The sequence below is a fragment of the Varroa jacobsoni genome, unplaced genomic scaffold, assembly GCF_002532875.2.
Source record: "Varroa jacobsoni isolate VJ856 unplaced genomic scaffold, vjacob_1.0 scaffold_621, whole genome shotgun sequence".
Taxonomy (NCBI): domain Eukaryota; kingdom Metazoa; phylum Arthropoda; class Arachnida; order Mesostigmata; family Varroidae; genus Varroa; species Varroa jacobsoni.
In genome coordinates this window covers 198,259-220,574 of record NW_019213523.1, presented here as the reverse complement: position 1 = coordinate 220,574, position 22,316 = coordinate 198,259, and the positions used below count along the sequence as shown (strand labels likewise).

Genomic DNA, 22,316 nt, shown 5'->3' with positions numbered 1-22,316 from the left:
TCAATGCGTAGACAGGAACACCATATTTTTTAAAGGACCGTGGTCAGAGAAGACAATCCTTCCAAATTATTCTCTAAATAATAGTCTATTCCAAGCTGTTGTCGAACATATCTTGTTTGTAAGTTATGTACTTTGAAATCTAATTTTAACTGGAGGTTCTTTTTCAATTGATCCTTTATTTAGTTGGCTTATCCTATCACTCAATCATGCCATCGAACATTCTTCCTGATTCGCTTGTTCTGGTACGGGCATTAGAAGAGGTGTAAGAAGAAACAAATATCGACCCGATATCTGCTCAGCTGCCAAAAAGTGGGAACAAAGCTCCCTTACAGAGTATATCTAGATAATATATTATGTGTATTCTTCAAATATTTTAAATTTTTTTCCACGGAAGTGAATTTTATATTAGCCTCTATAACATTTTGATTAGAAATTAGTTGAAAGGGTCATTCAGAAAGAGTTGAGAACGCTTTTTTATCCACTTTTGAAAAGTAATGTGATAGTAGGTTAGAATAACGACAGTTCGGCGGCCATACAGTTATGAAGTTAGGATTACAAATTTGGCGCAGCACTTGTTTGGCTGTTTAGTACGGTTTATTTGATCTATGTAGAGAAAAAAAGGCTAACTATTTATAATATAGGTAACGTCGAACAGCGATTGGCTATTTATTATAATAGCTGTAACTTGATAGCTTCTTGCACAATATAGTTTAAACACAGTTTTTCATGCAACACACGCTGGACATACTCATTCACGTAACGCGCTTGTTCAACCAACACAGGCTTCACATCTGTACGATTGATGATTTCCTAGCGCGGGGAATGCACGCGGTCGCATCGTCGTTTGTAAACGATGGTGTGGCCTTGTTTTCGAACGTGGAAAAGGACAAAAAAGTAACTGGCCTCGTTTTACAACCGACCGAATCAACATTGCGTTTTGGGTGAACCTTTTTGGATGCTACGAACGAAAATTATCGCCTAATCGGCTCCATCTTCCCCGTTAACCAAAACTCTAGGGACCCACAAAGGATCCGTCTCCGCTTGGGGGATGCCCAGACCCGCGCCTAGACTTTTAGTAATATATATATTATACACATGCAAGTATTTATACAATGGAATAGACTTTTACAAACTTCGACCGTTTTCTTTTCGATAATCTAGCTTCTCTGTTTTGATAGTCATAACATAAATCACTGCTATGTACGTTACCATATGACGATAAAAATTATTCAAATTACCTTCGCTCAGTAAATACACACACTGATTAAAGCAAAGTTGATAGTTGAAATCGGTCTTTTAATGGCAGTAACTAGTGAATTGCTGTTTTCACCTTAAAATGATGGAACTTTGAAGTATATTAGTAATGCTGTGAAATTATATAGTTAATTTTACAAAAGTTAATGTTACGTTTTTCGCATAAGAGATTTTCCATTTTGATATCAAAAACAGTATGAAGCAGCATGAGAGAACCCCAACATATTTTAAACAGGTAGATATAGGGGCTATCGTTGAAATGTGTACCTTCAAATAAACTTCGACTTATATTTTCAGTGCTATCGACAACTATTCAGACACTGCTTTAAAAAACATTTTGTTAAAAACATGGGCCACTTTGGCTAAAGCATATCTTGTTCCTTTTTAATATCTCGCTAGTAGCGGGTAAAATGATGTAAAATTCCGAATAGTATTAAGGGCCACCGGATTTCATTGCGTCAGTAGAATTCGTTCACACTACGATGCTCGAACTTCATGAGTCAATTTGTTCCTCTATCACTCCAGAGCGTAGAAGCCGTCCAGTATACCGAACGGTGGATGTCTGGAACAGATTTGATTTTTTCGCATGTTTCGCCTATCCTTGCTACGCAAAAAGAAACAAATAAATATGTATGTATATTAAAAATTAATTTATGAAAATGAAGAGTCAATCCTGTATCTGCGTCTGCGAGGGCGTTGTAGTGGCCTTTTGATTGGCTGCTTGCAGTCAAAACTTTTTTAATAGGTGAAAGCGTTTCGTCTAGAATAGAGTGCTACTTTCCGCGAACACATCGGGCAGCAAAATCAATGTTGTAAAAGTGCTGGAAACGGTTTTTGAGGACGGCGCGCAAGTCCTCCTTTGCGGTTGTTACTGGTCTGATATGTACTGACATCAACTATATGGATGCTCAATAGTTGTAAGAGCCATCTATATCGTAGTATTATATGTTTATCCTTTGAGTAGCCGCTTTATCTTACTTCTCTCTAGAGGTAATATGAACGTAAGCACACGTTCGTGTCATGCTGGAAGCCTTCCGTCTGAAGCAACGGTCAACGGCAGTGCCGCACGTAACACTCAAGACGCCTCTACCGGTATATTGCCGTTTGTTCCATACGAGAATCTACCCTCTGTAATCAAACGTAACTTTAATTAGACTAAAAAGCTATGTGAAAGAAAGTTCAAGTTGTCTGTTGTTTACCACACTTTTCAAATAGAAATTTATTAGAGGCGGGCTTTGGAATCGTCTAACGCTCTCTCAGATTCCAATAGAGGATTATGCGAATTTAACTAACGATAAAGAATCCATCATTACGCTAAAAATACCAATTAGTATTTTTACCGCGAGGAGTTGTTTATAACAATGAGGTAGAAGTTTAAAGGTGGGAACTTTTATGGCATCGAAGTTTTCCATTCTACGAGCGGGTACAATAAGGTATAAAAATCTTTAGAAATATGGGTGCCCTTTCATTAGATCTAAGCTTCTAAATACGTTTAGATCTAATCTTTTTAGTACGTTTTAGCTTGAAATAATGAAAATCACATGTTCCATAAGAGCCTAAAAGTTTCATTGGTAGCGTTAAAACGCTGCTTGGATCAATGGACGCATAGGGAAATTACTACACCGTCGGCTAGTCATTTTCGATGTTTTTTCTTGTTGAGAAACGCAATGGTACAATAAAAAGTACCGATCGAAAATCAAACATATCTCTATGTTTGTTTTCCGTGTATGCTCTACATTACAATGCATAGATGCTTTATTCTCGATAAGGGCGTAACGAAGTCATTAATTTAGTGAAGTACAAAAGTGAATAGAGAATACGATTGTCTTTAATTAAAAATAGGGCTGAGATTAGCATATGGTGACGCATTCTACGTCGTGCAGCACTAACAGCAACAGTAACAACACAGATCACAACTGCACCAACGTACGTGATCACTGCATATGCGTGCTTTAGTGAGCGGCCTAAATTAGTAGTGCCATAATGTCGCATTGAATTGTTGCTTTTGCTTTTCTCTCGACACTTCACTGCGCCTCCTTGTCCAGCGGCTGTTGCTGATGCTGCCGTCCAGCGTCTGGCTGCGTTCGTCCCTTTGTTTCTACTGCCCTGTCGAGATTGATCATCGACGTCGTCCTGCTTGAGTCGAAAAGTATTCGTTGTTGTTATTGTTGTTGTTACTGCTCAATGGAATCCTGTAGTACTGTTGTTTCTTTTGCCAAGGTTTAATTAGAGTCACCTTCAGCCTTCTACCTTGTGCTGCACAGCTCCGCCGACGCCCTCCCACCGATTCCGTAATAATTGGCAGTAATGGTAGGTGGTCTGCGCCTGGGCTGATGTACGCCGATTCGTTGTGTGCAGATTACAGTGCATTGTAAGCCCGTAGGTGCCTGATTATCCGGAAACATATTGTTTAAAAGAATAATCCTGCGATGTCCTGTTTACATTTTCATTTCTCTTTTACGCGCGTTGCTTTTTCTAGTGCGCCAATGTCTACTATCTGCCGGAAAAAGCTCCTGCTCTATAAGGCAGTGGCTTGTCTGATAGATGAACAGACTATGGCCTACATTGATTGTTGTAACGCGACATGTTGAAGAATTGTTTTTGGCGCCAGCGGTACACTCGTTCTTCTTTGCGTGTCAACATAGAATGTTTATACCGAGTATTACTAAATATGAATCATATTATTACAATGACCCAGTTTCTCCATTGCTGTTTCAATTATTAAACGTTCCACTTTGATTATCCCAAATATAATGCATTTATTGATTCTCTATAAATGTATCGTAATTTCTCTCAAAATCAATACATAATAATTTCAGCTTATTCTATTAAAATCCACAAAGAAAAATTAAATAATATTTTTATGAAAGCTTTTTATTTATATTTTTATGTCGGCATTTTAATGAAAGCGATGACACTGCGTTATGCTATGCCCCTCTTAAATATTAAACATAATATAAAGTGAAGGTCATGCAGCAGTCGACTCGTTGTTCCAAACAGTTTGGCTATTTCGTCTCTATAGAAGACATATTACCAGATAGCATTTACCTATAGCAAAAAATAGCTAGTAATGGCTACCCGCAAATGAATGTGCTATGAGGAGTTTTTCAATCTTAGACCATGGTAACTGCCTCGAGCCGCACTGGGCAGCCTGTTTATAAACGTGAACGTTGATTTCGTATGTCTAACTGTTTAGTGGTCATGATTAATTATGCATAGCATACTTCAACTTTGAGGGACTACTTCCATTGTTAAGGTAAGACATTGTGGACAACTTCTTTCATATACGGTATTTCGTCTTTTTCATATCATATAGAGATATTGAAGTTTGCTTTTTTCTTCGCATAAAACGACAACTTATGCAATTTGGAGTCGTCACAACGAATTGCTTTTTGTCAAACACGTTGATTAATTAGCCGTTAGTAATTACTGTTAGCATTCAGCCAACTGGAGGAGACTGAACAGAGCAAGAGTGATACCCATCTGAGTAAAAGCTATACGTGCAAAAACTACGTGTCCTACCATTTTATTTTATAGGATACTGTTATTCATGCTCAAGCTTGTGATCATTACAGACTCATAGACACTCAATTCAGCTTATTGCACCAGCCGCAACCTTCTCGCAGGAAATCATCGCGGACACTGTGCGATTTCTGCAGGAAGATGAGTTTCATCTTCCTGATGGTAAGAACTAAACGTCATCCCCCTGTTTATGCTCTATCATACAATATAATATCTTACTAGTCTTCGCTATGACGGCTCCTGCCACGTATGCCTGGGTTCGTCCGATGCGAAGCGTTGAAATTTCACGAAAAATTGCTGAGTTGTTAACGTGAACCTTATAATTCGGGCATGATCTATTAGATCCGGATAAACTCGACGATTTCCATGATGAAAAGCTGCGACAAATGGATGCTATAGCCAACGAATTTCAATCGCTTAACGATCTGGCTAACGAGCTCATCGATCTTAAGGTAATGACGGATGGCAACATTCACCGGCTGCTAACCGGTCTCTTTATCAATATATTGTATATAAAAAAGTAGAACTAGAAACTTGGGATCTTGTGACGTAGCGGCAAATCAATACATGCCTGCTATGATAAACGAGCTCATTTAACTAGTAAAGTAATAAGTCGACTACAGTATGTTTAAGAGATGACATAACATTGCATTTTGCTTAACAGGTGAACGAGCTTTTACTAAAAACAACAGACGTGCTTAATGAGACAGATTTAGATTATCGCAGGCAAGTAGCTGATTTAGAGGCTCAATGCCAGCGACGCATTGACTCTGCTGGAGCGCGTCTCACACTGCGTCTCAGGTCGATTCGTGAACTTGGACGCGCCAACGAACTCCTTGAGCTTTTGCAGGTAGAGGTAATGTATAATGTCATGCCGATTTGTAGTATTGAAATAACGAAAATAATCAGCTCATCACTTGCGTCCGTGATAAGAACATCGAGATGATTCCTTATGCTTTTGTAGGTTGTTGCTGATGGCCATCCATGATAACTGAGCGGAAACTTAGGAAAAACGTTGATAGACTCACACTCTAATTTAACCATTAGCAAAAAACCGTAATTTGACTAATCAATACACATACATTGCAGCACGCCAAAGCTCGTGCACGTCAGGAGGTTCTCTGCAATATCTACACAGAACTCGAAAAGACGCTTTCTGAACGCATGCTCAATAAATTGTCGGAGCTACGTCGCGCGCAACGAAGGGCGTTCAAAAGACGTTTGGCTTTTGGGGATGGAGAAGTGCAAGAGGTGTAGTACTTACAACATGGAGAAACTGCACCAGATCTGGTTCTTCCGATTATTTTTATAAAGTCAATTTGGTATCAAATTGGCCTGGTCAGCGTTGAAAGTTGTCTAGACACTTCTATACAATAGCGGCTCGATGCCTAACATATGTACACTTCGCAGTGCCCAGAAAACAGACGTGAAACTTAATTCATATATGTAGGCATGTTGGCGACTAATTATGATATTTGGAAGTTATGCTACCTTAATTTCCAAACACTCGAACAAGACGAATCACGAAGTTAAGCTAACGGGTGTGGAATGTAGAGGCCTTATTATATGTGATGATTTATATTAGTGCGGGTTCTTCGCAATCTTTTCTGTTACACATGTAAGCCTTGTTATTATTTATCTGTTATTTAGGGAGATATGAGCAGCACTTAATCTTCTGTTTGATTTTCTCCTCCTTTGACATTGACATCCTCAGGACACAGATAGTGTCACCGACACTGATAGTGTAGCGTTTCGCCCAGCTAAAAGGCCGCAGGGTGTTGCCTGCCCCTATATCGTATACACTCTTCGACCGCATGAGATTGAAGAAGACCTGCGAGCGATTCAACAGGTTCGTCAAACAGAACCTATACCACGGGTACATAAAACCATTTTCGTTTTGATGACATTCGTTTAAGGACCAAACATTTCAACAAATGAAAGTCAATTTCAGAGAAGTACGCATGGTACGACATTGTCTCACTTCTATTATTATTGCTCTGCCTACTATTTTTTAACTCGTCGATTGTGTGTTCATGGTAATGATTCTGGGCCACAGCCTAGCCGTTATGCGGCTGTCGTCTATTTATTGGCTCGGGCAGATACCTGACTTCTAATCGTTATAATGTATAATAGCATAACTATTTCACTGTGCTTGGAGTCATTATTTTCTCTGAATACAGTGTCGACTCGAAAGCAATTTTACTTAGTTATACGGGCTACCTTACGTAATTGAGCGTTCGAGATGCTTATTCTTCGTAGCTCGTAGTGAATCGTTCGCTAATTGTTTCGAACCCTGTTTACTGTGGCATTATGATGCTTCAAAAGCGTCTCTTTCTGTTACTTGTGTGAATATAACAGAACAAACTTCCAAAGTCCAGCATCTTCGTTTCAGTCTGACGTTGGGGGTTTCTTCACAAAGTGGAAACTAATGCTTTTCGTCACAAAGCCAAACGCTTGTTTGGAGCCACGTATGTCACCCAAATGACTTATGCTTTTCTTTGCCATTCATGAATTATTTCAGAGTTTTCTTTGCCAGCCTTCGGTATCTACGATCGACCTCTATCCCAAGAGTGACCCCGTATTGCAGGCTGATTGCAAAGAGGTGAAGGACGTGAGCTCCGACTTAGAGTAATCATGACCAATGACGACTGTGCTGACTAACGCAAATCGTCGCCTATTCAACATATTCGAATAAAATACGACTTTATCGAAGGATTTTCAACCTCGACAGTACGTGTGCATGCAAAATAGTACGGTGGTGTAATTTTCGGAGAAGTGTAGCGCGGACGTCCCGGCGGGGCTGAAGCACTGAAGCTTCTAAATCGGTCGAAAATGACGGCATCAACAATGGCCTGAAGTTAAATTTTGACTGGTGGCTTAAATGTTGCGTAAATGTGTTGGTATACATGTGGTTCTGAGCTTAGGTGGAGATGGTACGATTGTTATTATTATTATTAATATAAAAATTAGTTAACGAGGCACTGGCTGGAGAATTCGCTGTGATTGAAGCTATGTAATTTAATGTGTTTGGTTCAGATATTATATGAAGCAAGCACACATATGAGTCTGTCATTCAACAGATGAACGAACAAAAAATAGACGAAGCCACAGGGCGAATACAGACAAGTAAACAGATGAACCCACATTGAAAAGTGCATTGACTACAGAAAAGGATATGCGAGTATATATTTCTCTACAATAAATGTATTTGTTTTAGCCGCCAACAAGCGTGCACTTACTTGCCATTCCCAACAGAAGCTAACTTAGCCAATGAGTAGTACTTTAATAGAGCAAAAACAGCCTCTTTTGCTATTTATCACCCTAATGGATGTAATTTTTGCTGCTGTTTTGCAAGCTCGAAGTAGGCTACAATCAATGCAAACGATTTTCCTAACCTTTTCATGTCATAAGCTAATTTTCGTTCCATTATGGGCTTCAATGCAAAAGGTCCGGTGGCATCGCTCTAGGAAGTTCTAAAGTTTGTTCAGGACCTTGTTACACAATATTGGCTAATGCACCGAAAAAATACGAAATCAATACCAATGGCCTAATCAATGGCCTATAGGCCAACGGTATCGATCTAGTAGGCAGTGAATCAATAAAAATAATTATAGCTATTTAACCATACTGAAAAACCATACATATACCAAAATGTATTTGTTCTGTGTCATTTTCGGTTCGTAAAAATCGGTTCAAAATTGTAAAACTTTTTCGTTTTTCCCCTTTTCTTTTTTTTTTTTTGTAAGACATCTGTAATAATCTTCTGCGAATAGTAAATTACCATCGACGAAATTATTACCTTCCTGCTTATAGGTCCTTTATGAACAATTTCGCCATTGCAGTCTGTAAAAACATACATAGTGTACATAAAAGTGAGCATTCAAAAATCAATGCTGTTACCAAAACCAAAGATACACTATGTGGGACCTGAAATGTTTTGTCTGATCTTCTTTAATTCGTTTCTATTTATAGTAAATTATACTACTTGCGTTTTTATCGCCTTTCGTTTTATTATACAGCACTTTTCATCTCGAAAGGAAAACGACACGGACAAACATGTTAAAGTAACTTTATACTCGAGCATAATACGGTGAGGCTTGAAGGCCCTTCAGCACTCTCACCAACCTGTTAAATTAGTCGGAGGCAAGCGGACCTTGTCAGATCAATACGGAACAGTGAAGCTCGTGGCGCGCAGAGGAAGAAGCAGTCGAATTAGTGTAATTCAAAGAGTACAAGGGGAGTACTGCATAGTGCCAAAAAATATATTCTGAGATTTAGTTGTATAAACAAAAATAGAAACAGAATAGGGCGAACAATGAAACTCTTTGAACATCACTGGAAAGCAGACTAACTGATAACGCAGAGTTCTGAGCAATGTAGGACTTGTATCGGCCTATTAGCACCGGTGCCGCTTAATCGTTCATGTTGAGTTTCCTTTTCTATCAATTTCAAGAAAAACGTGGCTACATGCGGCTAGAATCTCACGGTGTTCACTTGTTTACAATTCTATTGAACCCAATAATTAGAGCCGTTTGGGATGAACTAACACAGCTTGAAAAACTTGGGAGGATGACGTTTACAGTGACCAATAGCGTAACAAAGAATCTGATAACGGTCTTATACGCTGAAAACATCTAAAAGAACGCCCCTTTCTTGTACGAAGTTGGCTGAGCTCACTATAATGCTAGTACCCGTAATTCCGTTGAAGCCTTCCGGTCAAAGAAAAAGGGAAGTCAACAGCGCGCCGAAGTGGCCATTTAGTTCTGGAGTTCATTCTAATTAAGGCAATCCGGTACACTTCGGAAGTCAACTCACGTCTGTATGCGTTATTTGATGGTCTGGGTGAGGTTTTTCATTTTGCTTCACATGACAAACTTACTCAGGCTGGTGCGCCTGAACATGTTACAGCTGGTCTTAGAATACTTCCATAAAATTCGATGGGATTGGCCATGATGTATAGTACAGACAGGCTTTACTCAGAAACGTACTTCCCTGACCCCAAAAACCTTGTACCCGCTTTCTCCCTGATCCCAATGCTATTCTCCACCTTTGTGGCACAGCTAACTCGAATCGAGCAGGATTCAAAATAGTGAGAATACAAGGTATTAGTATAACGTCTAAGTTTCAAACGCAACAGAGCACGGGCGCTAGACTGGCAGCATACTATAATACCTCCAATACTAGGCCTCAAGAAAAATTCCCAAGGAAATGAGGAGTTGTGTTACTGTCAGATCGGATTCGCGACGCCCAAACCAAACAAATGAGGGGTTTTTTATTCTTTTGTATTATGATATCTATGAACAACTTTACGGAGACGATTAGAAACATTTTAGGAGTGATTTTTGAATAACTCGCAAGCCACGCCTTCTTTCCTGAGAGATTCAGCTCTCAAACTATTTGATACACATTTACGGCTTCGTTTGGTATACAGAGACTTCCCATATGGACGTTCTCCGTCATGAAAGCAAATGTAGACAGAGTATGTTCCGTACACTTCAAGTACGTTCCAAATCTAAATACGTATTTTTAATACGGTACAAGCGTCTGACGCTCCCTTAGCTAATACACCGCTGATTATCGAAAAGGAGATTCGATTTTGACAGGGAGCTTTCGCAATAAGTTCCTGCGCAAGAACTGATGTAAATATTATCGTATCCACCGTATTTGCTTATCCCTAGCTGGATGCAGCTGATCAAATTAAATATGATCACGCCACTACAGCCATACTTAGATTACCTTATATGGCTCACGAGTGTAAAAAGACAAACGACTCAAGCATATATAAATGATTTTTAAAAAGTAGGCAGCTTATGTGCGTGTGACTTCAAGCTGATATTCAGCTATCTTCCCGTATGAAAGAATCATCGCATTCATTTTTCAGATCCTAAAGGCTGCTTGTAAAGGTCCTACTGGGCTGGGATGACGTTAGAGTATCCATATCAGCAGCTATTGACCTTTTAACTTTTTGCTTTTTTCGTAAGTTTGTTTGTGACTATCTGTTGACGTTAACATCTGAATGAATGGTAGTAGTCTTGTCTGTTACCGAACCAAATAAACGTTTCGATTCCGTGTCCGTTGTGTCAAGTCGCACCGTCGAACGTGTATTAATCCGCCAGCTTTAGGCTCGTACGCCTTACGTTAAAAAAAGTGCACGTAAAAAGTATGATACGTACGGTAAAAAGATGCAAAGATAATGAGAAGACGGGGAAATTTTGCTATAAACAAGATCATCCTTTTCTACAAATCATCAGCAACGCATCGTTAAAAGAGTTCGTAGGATCTACAGTGGTTAGTACGTAAGTCATTTTTACAGAGCTGTCTAATGAATGAAAGCATCGAAGGAAGAGGAAAGCAGCGTGAAGCAGTTTGGCACTGATGCATAGATGGTCGTGCTTTCCTTGTGTCTTTTCTATTTCATTTATAGATAGAAATCTAATCTTCTGTAGGCGACCATGTGGCTATTGAGTAGCGCTATCAATATGCGATGACAGTGCACGGAAAACTACCGCTTGAAATACAAGGAAAATCCGTAAACTAGGTAGAGAATAATCGATGGCTATGCGTTGTGCCCATTGATTTGTTTTACTAATAGCTTTAAGAAGAAAAAGAGAGTTTGCGAAAGGCGGTTTGCGAAGATGCTTCCTCCATTAGTCTTCTACTATTAACGTTCTTATTTTAATAATTACATTCCAGTACCGCGAAATGTCCGTTTTACGATCACGGCGTAATCTATTCGAGATATGAGTTCAGCCTCAACCAATGTGGATTTGGACGTTTACGTGCGAAGGCGTTTGTACCTTTGTAGTGAGTATTCAAACGTCCGTGGAAAGACAACAGGAGGTGAGGGCAGCAGACCAGTAAAAAAAAAAAAAAAATATATATATATATATATTGGTAGACAGGTAGAAATATAGTTAAAATAGTATCGTTTGCGTATGATTTGACCGTTCAGAGAAAATGTAATGTTCTTTTTACTTAAGCACTAGTTCTTTTGGCTAACACTGTGAAAGATGTTAGAATGTACCGAGGACCGATCAAACCACTCTAAGTTTATAGTTAACTTTTTTAGGTCACAATCGCATTTCAACCAAGTGACAGTTTTGTTTAATATATAGTTGACTATGTGTTAAAAGTTTTAGCCCATTAACTGAAACCTAGTCATCTGAACGTACTTCAGCAAGCAACTTAGATAAAGTTCTTTTTCGAAGAACCTCTCCATACATAAGCAACACATTCCTCAAACTAGCTGAAATACGCCCAGTTAACACATACAGCTAATCAGTTACTTCTTAAGTCAACAGACAGTCTCATAAAAACAGGCAAATAAGCTATACGTGGCTTATGGAAAAGTTAATTAGAGGATTTCTTACGTTAGTTCTTTATGTTATGTGTTTTTTTTGATATTTACACTTCAAGCGTTCGTTCAAACCAATGCGAGAATGAAAAAGATACTTTTATTTTAGGACGGAGCTGTTCATGTATCAGTTATCACCGGTACCACCGGGTGATTCTATCGGTGATAAGATCGGACCTCTCCCTCGCCATGGAGCGATCACTCTTGATGGAAATCGAAGGTAAATTCGAAAGTGTACTTCAGCCCGACCGACAACGTTCTTGTCCAGTGGGCCCAACGCGTGTGACAAATGAGGGATATTTGGATATAGTAATGTTTTCGAAAATGCATGCCTCGACTTTATCGCGCTCACGAAAAAATCACTAAAAATACAGCTTGGTCCAGTGGTTGAACCGCAATGAGAAATTACTTGTTTCTTTTTCCTTACTCCACTTTTGCTGCTTTGAAGCTATGAAGGTCTATAGCTTCAATGCGCTTGTGCAATGAATGCTTTGAAGCAAGATTCCATAGGTATATCTGTTTGTATGGAACTGTATTCGAATTCACTTCGTTTGAGGTTACATAATTGAAAACTGAGTGAAAAAATTTGGAATATTATACTGATTGCAGCTTTTGTTAGCCCGGTTGAACGAACCTTGTTAAAGTTCAGATGGGGTATTTATTGAGGCTTGGCCCACGCAGCTTTATATATTGACTGAAGAGGACATTGAAGGTAAACACACTCACTGTTAAACGAGGTGGATTATCCACAGTTACCTATGGAAATTTTATATATATATATATATATATATATGTATATATATAGATGTATTAGAACCATAGATTTATCATATCGCTTCTGTAGAAACAGCAGATAGAGTATGGACTTGCCGTTGTTTACCTTTTACAGGCATTTATTTTCGAAAGTGTTGAAACGAATGAGCATATAAAATTTTTACACGAAACTAATATTTTTTGAAAATTGCATTGTATTAAAAATTCTTTTTTTTTTTTTTGAGCATTTTCGTTAAATGCTGGCTGTCGCGGAATTACGGACTGTGATAATCTGCAGTAGCTGTTCGAAAACAGGTGTCGCTTCTACGAGTCTACCGGACATTACCGTTATCACAACAAATTAGAATAATATAGAAAAATTACTTAATTTACTCAACTTAATTTCGAAACGTGTACAGCTTTGATTCTAGAGAAGTTCTGCTAAACCTTTAGAGAAATCGCATTGTTCATCAGAGCACTAAACAGGGCAGAAAATCCCAAAAATTTAAAATTAATAGTCACCTAACGCATACGCTTATACGCATTAATGTGTGCAATAACAACTATTTACAGATGGGGTCACAGTTTAGGACGGCATCCTGGCGAAGGCCACGTGGAAGCGATCGAGATAATTGGCTGGATAGCAAGATGTATGATCTATATTGGAATAAAGGAGATGGCTGTGTACGAGCTAAGTACTCACAGTATAGCCTCCAGAAGTGCAGAACTGGCAAATCTGTTTCAGCAATGACTAATTTTAAATTCTGAGAGAGCTTCAACAACCGTATGTAGCCCGATGTCTAGCTACGATATGTAGAGGTCAATATCCACCTATCAGGTTAGGTACAGGTATATTTATTGCAAAACGGTTACTATTATAGAGCGGAATTCTATGAGGCAAAATTCCACCACGTACCAAAAAATAAAATACACACGCAGTACGTAAAGTACATTTTAGAAATAAACAAATCTTCATGAAGCGATTAGTATTTTAAATGTCAGGACATGTTGCGTTCCAGTTCTGACAACTTTGAGCCAATGCTGCCAACGTTTGGTTCCTCTGGAAAACGTTCATGTATGTATGTATAAGAGATATGTATGTATGTATGTATGTATAAGAGATATATGAGGAAAAGACGTTATGTTTGCCTTTGATCGGGATCCTAAAGTAATTGAAATAGACGATATAGTTACCCGGCTTTCACATCATACTTGCGCTTTTTGAGGTGTTTCCTAACAATGATGCTGTATGCCGTGCGTATGATATGCACGAGCGCGATGTTTTTCTCAATGGCACTCTGTGTAGGTAGGTATGTTTTATGATCGGGGTTTGAGGAATTGAAGTTCGTCATTTCTGAAATTTCCACAACGATTAGGAATTACTCGTGATCTATTGTATGCCAGGCGTCCGAAATTAAATGACAAATGTGACGATGTCGTCACATTTCGAACACAGGTATCGTGTACTCACATGTTACCTGACTCTAAAAATAGACACATTTGGTCATAGCAGGCATCTGTTTATCTATTATTCTTAGTAATTCTTTTTTCAACAGTTTCGTAGATTCATTACGGGGGAAGCAAGAGGTTTGTGTTTCAAAGATCAACTATTGTCTAATGCTTTCGCGGCAGTCGAACCCCCTACCGTGGCTAGCCAAGACCAATGGTCGACGTTCGTGCTAGTTCGTTTGACGCAAGTCCGCTAAACGAATCTACACATCCCGTCCTATCGTCTGCTACTGTATACTGTTTTTAATATTATCCTACATTTTATCTAGTGCATAGTAATGTGTGTTGCCACTGCTTTCACAGATTGTCGCGATGCGCACCGCGGAACGTTAACTATTGTTGCTACGAACACCGCAATTTTATTTTTTGCGTATGTTTCGTATTGATTTGAAGAAGTGCCACAAACGGTCATCTCTCGTTATCCCGTTATTCGAAACTGGTGGCTTTTCTTATCTATCTAGAAAGTATCTACTGCTCTAAAACGGTTTGCCACTACTATTTATAGAGTAATCGATGTGTCGCGTAAACATCTTGTGGAAGAAGTCCTTCCTAAGCAAAATATTTATTTTAAAATCAACTTCTAAACAGACGGCAGCAATTTCGTTCTAGAACCCCCTTGAAAATATAAATGTATTTTAGTACAATATCATACACCTTATTAAGGGTTGTATCGTCGCTTAGAGCAGTTAGTGAACAGCGTACGCGTTCTAAATACCAGCTTGTTTCTACATGAATAACGGTGTTACTACTACATTTACTCAGTATTACATTGATTTATTCCGTCTCGCCAGAATTTTTAGCTCTGTAGTTGAAGAAGTCATTGAACTAGTTTCTACGATGATCAAACGCGCCCTTAAACACTTCATTCGTCAGCGGCCAGAAACGATGTCAGTCAGTAGGTGCAATGTCCAGACATTTCGGCGTCTACCCAAACAGCTTGCGCAAGGCGAGCTTTATCTTGTGTGGTTTGCCATAATCCTGGAGAGAGATAACTGTGTTTTATCTATTGACCAAAGTCAGTGCAGCTGACCCATATACAGATGTCTGTTGTTTTTCAGGCACTTTCCTGCGTAAGTTTCACCCCTTCAGTTCAATAAAACTCAAATGATGATTTAGTTCAGCTCTGTGGCGTAGACGTACCTATGTATTCCTTCCTTTGCTACATTTCGATGTGGAAACACCTTTCTGGCTACCGGCGGCAAATCTGGATGGAAAACTACCATTGTGGTTGCGTATTGGTTAGGGCCGAAGGGGAAATGTAATAAGGAGCTGGGTTGTTCCGCGTCCCGATTATAGGGCACTCAAGTTCCTGATTTCTAGTAAAACCCATAGATCAAGATGACTGACAATATCTGCTCGGCCAATCTATAGATTGCTTGAAGGCTATGTTCTTTCGGAAACGGCTATAGTCGGTTTGTTAACGTATAAGTAATGATTTATTACCGCCAAAGCAGCGACCATCGGCTTCAACACGAAACAGGACACAACTACAAACTGTTTGTCGAAAACTGCGTGAAGTGTACACAACCAACCCGCTACATACACTGACTACTTAGCAAACCACGCGGACCGTAAGGCACAAACACACTCATCAGTGACGTAGCAAGCAATCAGAGGCTGTCCTGAGGTGACTGATATTAATATAAAACCATATAATATATGAATATTAATCGAGTTTTTTCCTCAACATAGATAAATATCGTCCATAGATCTTAGATAAGCATAGGAACAAAAAAAGCCATAAAATGTCCTTAGTAATTGGTAAATCAAAACCGTCAAATTGACTCAGGAAAGGACGACTATTTGTTCGACTGTAGCTAAAAGACGTTGCTTCAATGGCTTGCTAATACTGTGCTTCCCTTAGCCTTCTTCCCAATGACATACAAATTTCCGCCGCTGAACCTGAGCTAAAAACACGAAACCATACAGGGTGAGCAATCCAAATACCCGCTAATTTAATTTTTTTTTTTACAAAAATTGTCCAGACGACGAGCAGAGAAATTTTGCCCAATTGTAAATAAACCTGAGGCAACAAATACTCGTTTATAGTAGTTTTCAGTTCAGCTTGCCACAATCATGTCATCATACCGTAGTTTTCAAAAATTTACCAATGGCTTACCACATAAAACATCTGCTGAATGGGCAGACCTAATCGCTTTCAAACCTGTAAAAACGGAGTATACTTACAAAGTCTTGTGACAGTAACAAAGTCTTGTGAAAATACTTATATCGTCTCGGTTTTTTTTTTCTGCTAAAGCTTGGAAAATCCGAATTCTTAATCTTCGTTTGCGAAGGCTCACACTGATATAACGTCAAGTGAGATTGCGGAAGTAAGGGAACCTTCAAGCAGGATGAACATTTAACAGAAAATTACTACACTCATTGTGGCCCAGCCAGATGTGTGGAGGTTCTAAAGGTTATCTAACACATATACGCAGTCTGAAACTGTCCTCATAGAGAAAATTTATGTTGCCAATTTTTCTCTATTAGGATCACTATTAGTCACGCAGTGGGCTACAGCAGCCGACATAACTTCACTCGCATGGTGAACAAGCTTCGAACAGCGTCTGAAGCTGGCCTGCTTAAACCGAGGTAAGCAAAACCTCATGGACGGTTTTCAACGCTTTCATAAGAATAGAATCCTGGCTCCTGAAATTTACCGGTGCGGCCTTAAGCATTTTATCAAAGAAAGCGTATTTGGGCCTGACAGAACGGTCTTTATGCCTTATGTGTTTGCAGTATCGCCTTTCGCATCATACGGCAGCACTGCCACCCCACAGGTGCGCTTACGTTACGTGCTGTTACGAACAGCTATATACAGGAAAAATCTAACTTCTATGGCATTGTTTCCGATAACGATGTCCCGAAGGGTTTTGTTCCGTGCAGAGATAGTGTCATAGCAGGCGTTAATTCTAGTAATCATTGGTAATGGGACCGGACTAGCAAAAGGTACGTGCAGTGAACGCTTTTCATCTCGTACTGTGGTAGTTCGTCTACTGATGGCTTCCTTCATTGACCTACTGATTTCAGCGAAGCGAGCTTCAAACTACTGAGTAATTGTCTATGCGTGTGGGGTGTACGCCTGTTGATCTCCTACTGCGAACTTCGGGAGAACGTCGTTTCAGTGATTTTCTACTTTGGCAGTGTGCATTCTCTATTAATGTCTTCGAAAAGCGGTGTCTTCCTTCTGTTAACATCCGCAGCATTACCGCAGCTCTACTAAGCTTCCAAATTCAACGGCCTGTACTCACTTTGAGTACAGGCCGTTGCTCCAATCTGTTTACCTTTTTGATGTTGTGATAGGACAATATCTTTAGGACGTGCTGTTTCAATATTTAGCTGCAGACCTTGCATCTCCAGATTTAGCGCCTTACATATTATTTAGCTCACTACTAGGCACAGGCACCTGATAGGCGCCTCAGGAACCTACTTACCTTGAAAAATTGTGAATTAGCTAGCACAATTTGAATACGCAAAGTGAGACAAAGCTCACTTATCTATATATATGTACGTTGTAACGAAGTGGCTTAGTTTTGCCGTTGGTTGTAGGAGCTAGTGCCTCGAAGTATGTTTCTAAACCTTTCCATGGTCTCCTCGTGGCGCTTACCCAGCGTTATTCTCACGCCATGTAATAAGTGGTTGGTACGGTTGGCCATTTTCGACGCAAATCGAGGTTTTCATTCTGAACGTGCAGCAACAGGCGCTCTCGACAGACTCCCCACAACGATAACAGCTGTTTACCCCGTCCAATAAAGTCAATGTTCGCCTTCTTTCAGCACGGTTTGCGGATCCGTGGCCAATGGGAATGGACGTATATTCATAATCCTCCTCTGCGAGCCGACATACGTTGCATGCGGCTCAGGTGCTCTAGCCTATACGTTTCTGACCAGAAAAATTTAAAAAAAAAGCAAGCGCGCTGTCAGCTGTTATACGGTTCTGTTAACCTTTAGACGGCGCCGATGACATGCTGAAAAAAAAACATGGTTTCGGATGATTTTGGAAGGGCATCCCCTTCGATAGTGTGCTATTTTTGAAGGTTACCCGATTTTCCCCGCATATATTACCTAGACCCCTAGAAGAAATCCTAGGGCCATTAAATTATCTGTGGTACTTTATTAATCTATAGCACGTATTTCTTCTATAGCACGTATTTCTGCGAAAATGTTGTTCCATTTGTGTCGTGATGAAATACAAAACGCACGACGATAGACCTTGCTTTTCGATACTTATAAAAGCTTCATATATATATATAATGGTGTCATTTGATGTACGCTAAGCATCGTTTTTCGACGCTCTTTGGAGCATCCAGGAATCTTAGTTAAAATGTTTACGAAATAGGAAATGACTGGCACGAGTCGATTTGTTTTTCCCTTGTTTATTTGCTAATGAAGAATTGCCAAAAAAAATGATCTGGATACGCATAAAACAAAGATTTAATATTTTTACACTATCCATTATACCTTTTGAAAATATTCTACACGTAGTTGTGTTCTTCCTATATACACGTAGTTGTGTTCTTCCTATAATTATTTCAGCCTTATATTACAAACTCCAGCGGATTGGATCCTTCATCGGATACTTCATCAGGTATTTGGACAATGGACGAGTGAAGGAGCGAGAACTTCTACTGGCTACTGCTTGGGCCGAATTGCACCACAGAATATTATCGACTTCAAATGCCAAAAAGAGTCGACTGTAGAGGCTCCGAAGAATCATATTAATCCCCAATTTGTCTTCTTTAAAAACTAGCCGTGGTTCAAACGAGAGTTTTGTTATAATAAACGTTCTTGCTGCTATACGTAGCGTTTACTTTCTATTACATAAAATATTCAAAAGGATAAAATAGTAATATCAACAGATACAACCGTAAAGCATAAGTGCTATGTTGCTGAAATACTCTCAGGCTCGTTTTGTGCACAAGATCTCTTTTTGTATGTTTCTACTAGTTTCAGTAGGGAATAACCTTCAATATACGAGTGATTTTAGAACATCGATTTGATCTGAAACCATTGTTTAGATATACGTTTGATACATGTGTAGACGAGTACGGGAAATTTCTCAGCAGCTGCGATCAGCAAATATAGAAGATACTGTTAAGGGTGGGAACCAGCTGTTGCAAATGTAGGATCCTAAAGTCGCGTTCGTCTGCTAGTTTCCTTCGATGCTGCGTAAAAGGTTCGCGTTGAATGATTCTACGTAACGACCGAGTGTTGAACAACGCTCAAAGAACTACAAACCGCACTACGCCTAGAACAATACTAGAATTACAGTGTGAGAGTACCACAAGCTTATTGAGAAAAAATCGGCATCCGCTGGAATCGATCATGCTTGTCGTACTTATATCGACAAAGAAGAAAACAAATATGTATATTTCTTTCTTTTTTCTGTTAAGCGGCCCAGACTATTTAAAGTACATTAGCTGTGATCCGTTGTCGTACTTTGTTGTCTTTCTGTGATACGTTTGGCTACGACATGCTGTTCGTCCCGGAAGGTCAAATTTATGTGTATTTCTCTAAATATTCAAGTACGGTATACGTGTTATTTGCATTTTACCGTTATAAGGCAAAGGCTTACATTGCGGAAACTCTTCAGCTTCAAGGTTTTTCGGCAAAATGCGGCTGAAGCAGGTGAGGCGAAAAGTTTATTTTACTTCGTACTAGGAGACTTGTAGCAATCCATCTCTCGATTTCTGCGACTGCGCCGTTTCTGTTCCTGCGTGTAAACGTTCAATGGAAGCTCCAACGATGCTAAGAACGACAGCATAGAGCGCTTTGTTTGCATCTTCGAAAACCAGATATTCATTTAGTGACATTGGCATTAAATTCAATTTGCCCTTACGTCGCGGCATTATATAGTGTACTTGTTTAATCACAGCCTTCGTTTCTTTTGTCATACTACAAAAAGAAAAACTCGGGAGGAATTCAGTGCCATGGTCTCCTGGCAGAGACAGTACCTAACAGAACCTTTGTCGAAACGTATATGTAAGGACCCATTTATTATGATCGAATTACATGCAATTCCGATATCGAGTAGTGACTTTACCAACATAAGACAATAAATAAATTAGTTTACTAAAAAAGAGCTGTAGAACGAGTATATCAGAACATCGTTATCGGACAATACACACAAGCGTAGATTGAGTTTGTTTAAACTTTCATGGTGGTAACTAAGCTTTCGATGGCGGGCGATTTCAAGGGAAAACTTCGTGTACTGCTCTCACACCTCAGTGAACCGATGACTGTATTGATGCACTTAATTAATCGCCGTCTTTTTATCTATAGCGAGTAAATTTTTAGTTTCGTTATGCAGACCTTAGCCCACCGCAGCCATTGGAGGGTTCCAATGGCCTAAATGCTTTATCCATATCGTTTTCCCATTGCAGTTGCATACACTGCTCGAAAAAAAGGTCTGATTTCGATTTAGGAATCAACAGTGCACTTACACTACCTCACTAATTTACCGCAGCTTTATATAATCAGCAGTTATTCTCGCGATATTTGCCTCCAAATAATGGAAACGGTACTTTAGAATCTGTTATCCTGCTAGTCTATCAACAAGTAACTTCACATTTATACGTTGCTGTCTCGTATTGCGCTTAATTCGCTTTCCCGTTAAAATTTCCATTCGATCGTCGGCTCAAATCGTTACCTCACAACTTCCGGCTCCGTAGTTTCTTGAACAGTACTGCACGAGCTTCTACTTAAAGTTTTCATTTCAGTAACAAACCCAGAAGCCCTCATAGAACTGCCTGTAAGCCGTTTTAAGGGCCATACACAGGCATACTAAGTGATACACTCGGTCATCATCGGTTAGGGCCTTTACCTGTGCGGGACGATGCCTCGGTGTTTGTTTCAACGGTGCATGCAACGGTGATGCTTTCAAACGAAGATGTTATTGGTCTCGGTTTATAACCAATCAAGTTTCGCTACACTTTTCACGAAGGTGGCCTTAAAAACTACACCCTGTTTATGCTCTCTAACAGAGCCTTTCAGGCTAGATTCAGTTGCCGCCTAAAATCCTTAATTAGCACATTTTATTAATAAACGTATTCTATTTTACATTTACAGAAGCAAAACGACAATACTAATAGGCGAATTAAATATATAACAACGCCTGCTATTGAATATCTATCGATCTTCACCCCTCCTCTTGACGTAAGAGAAATTGTATGCTAAAAAATTGTTAAACGAATCATTGGCGTCACCCGATGTCAGCATCACTCCTGTAAGCCAGATACTTAAGGATGAAAAATGTGGTAATGTGAGGCAGGCATTACGCAAATTACTTTCAAATTGGTGAAGAGACCTAATAATGTAGTGGTCCAAAATGTACAACATTATTTCTGGTGTATTTCCTAACTATGAATGTGAATCTCGCCCGTTCCTGAGGTGAGATATAGTGTGCCATCATTTAGTGGAAATGTTGCAGGATGTTGTCAAAAGTGTTGCCAGGACAGCTGTCGAGCGATGCTATTCGGTGGACTCACAATGTTTCCTATGCTAGTATTGTTTTGGTATTTGAGCTGGCATATAATAGCTATACCCATGACCATGGCTGAAAGCAACGTAGAGTTAGCTGTGATTTGAGACAGGTTCTTTAGAACAAAGGAGAACATCTGTGGCTCGGTTTTATGGATAGTCATTGCGAAGCAAACTCGTGTCGGAAATAGGCGGTGGTTACGCGACGTGTCAACGTCATGCGAAAGAGTAACTCGTGAGAGCAGCTAGATTTTCGTGTTCGGGAATCCGCCCGTGACCCTCTTGCGGCAATGACATGCGGGTACGAACCACCAGCTACCATTTAAGTACCGTTGCATTTTAAAATCAAGGTTCCTCATAAGAATAATTGTCTCGCCTTTTTAGTTCGCGGCAAAAGACCAGACACCTCAGCGCTATACGAGAATTCGGTAGTGAAGTAAGTCGAT

The 22,316-nt window shown here is 39.6% G+C and overlaps 2 protein-coding genes and 1 long non-coding RNA gene across 12 annotated transcripts; 2 read left to right on the top strand and 1 right to left on the bottom strand.

Moving 5' to 3' along the window:
- Nucleotides 1-629: 629 nt before the first annotated feature.
- On the bottom strand, nucleotides 630-3,273 carry LOC111261986 (uncharacterized). The gene is made up of 2 exons (XR_002681317.1): nucleotides 3,185-3,273; nucleotides 630-2,382 (listed from the first exon to the last, which is right to left on the bottom strand). It is a non-coding gene; the product is annotated as an uncharacterized LOC111261986 (long non-coding RNA).
- Nucleotides 3,274-3,297: 24 nt separating this feature from the next.
- Nucleotides 3,298-8,003, top strand: LOC111261982 (uncharacterized). 3 transcript variants are annotated; one of them, XM_022835911.2, is made up of 8 exons: nucleotides 3,305-3,564; nucleotides 4,451-4,510; nucleotides 4,830-4,938; nucleotides 5,119-5,228; nucleotides 5,441-5,632; nucleotides 5,866-6,027; nucleotides 6,491-6,625; nucleotides 7,298-8,003. In XM_022835911.2, exons 4-8 carry the CDS (start codon nucleotides 5,163-5,165, stop codon nucleotides 7,406-7,408), a joined length of 666 nt encoding a protein of 221 aa, XP_022691646.1. In that variant the 5' UTR covers nucleotides 3,305-3,564; nucleotides 4,451-4,510; nucleotides 4,830-4,938; nucleotides 5,119-5,162; the 3' UTR covers nucleotides 7,409-8,003. The 3 variants fall into 3 exon arrangements, with proteins under 3 accessions (XP_022691645.1, XP_022691644.1, XP_022691646.1); XM_022835910.2 differs by lacking the exon at nucleotides 4,451-4,510 and having other exon boundaries at nucleotides 3,298-3,564; nucleotides 5,441-5,626; XM_022835909.2 differs by lacking the exon at nucleotides 4,451-4,510 and having other exon boundaries at nucleotides 3,302-3,564.
- Nucleotides 8,004-10,651: 2,648 nt separating this feature from the next.
- Nucleotides 10,652-19,190, top strand: LOC111261983 (uncharacterized). Of its 8 annotated transcripts, XR_015311759.1 has the most exons (7): nucleotides 11,687-11,735; nucleotides 12,240-12,350; nucleotides 13,457-13,533; nucleotides 13,903-13,958; nucleotides 16,883-16,984; nucleotides 17,132-17,341; nucleotides 18,928-19,067. XR_015311759.1 is itself a non-coding variant. In XM_022835916.2 (6 exons), exons 3-6 carry the CDS (start codon nucleotides 12,253-12,255, stop codon nucleotides 19,089-19,091), a joined length of 429 nt encoding a protein of 142 aa, XP_022691651.1. In that variant the 5' UTR covers nucleotides 10,652-11,064; nucleotides 11,470-11,616; nucleotides 12,240-12,252; the 3' UTR covers nucleotides 19,092-19,190. The 8 variants fall into 8 exon arrangements, 6 of the variants coding, with proteins under 6 accessions (XP_022691651.1, XP_022691652.1, XP_022691655.1 ...); XM_022835916.2 differs by lacking the exons at nucleotides 11,687-11,735; nucleotides 16,883-16,984; nucleotides 17,132-17,341 and adding exons at nucleotides 10,652-11,064; nucleotides 11,470-11,616 and having other exon boundaries at nucleotides 13,457-13,567; nucleotides 18,928-19,190; XM_022835917.2 differs by lacking the exons at nucleotides 11,687-11,735; nucleotides 16,883-16,984; nucleotides 17,132-17,341 and adding exons at nucleotides 10,652-11,072; nucleotides 11,470-11,616 and having other exon boundaries at nucleotides 13,457-13,567; nucleotides 18,928-19,190.
- Nucleotides 19,191-22,316: the final 3,126 nt, after the last annotated feature.

Bases quoted from the DNA above. Each gene is read 5' to 3' on its own strand.
- LOC111261983 (XM_022835914.1), top strand. The intron at 12,351-13,456 runs GTAAATTCGAAA...AACTATTTACAG, and splicing joins ACTCTTGATGGAAATCGAAG to ATGGGGTCACAGTTTAGGAC. The intron at 13,959-18,927 runs GTATGTATGTAT...TAATTATTTCAG, and splicing joins TTCCTCTGGAAAACGTTCAT to CCTTATATTACAAACTCCAG.
- LOC111261982 (XM_022835909.2), top strand. The intron at 4,939-5,118 runs GTAAGAACTAAA...ATGATCTATTAG, and splicing joins TGAGTTTCATCTTCCTGATG to ATCCGGATAAACTCGACGAT. The intron at 6,626-7,297 runs GTTCGTCAAACA...GAATTATTTCAG, and splicing joins ACCTGCGAGCGATTCAACAG to AGTTTTCTTTGCCAGCCTTC.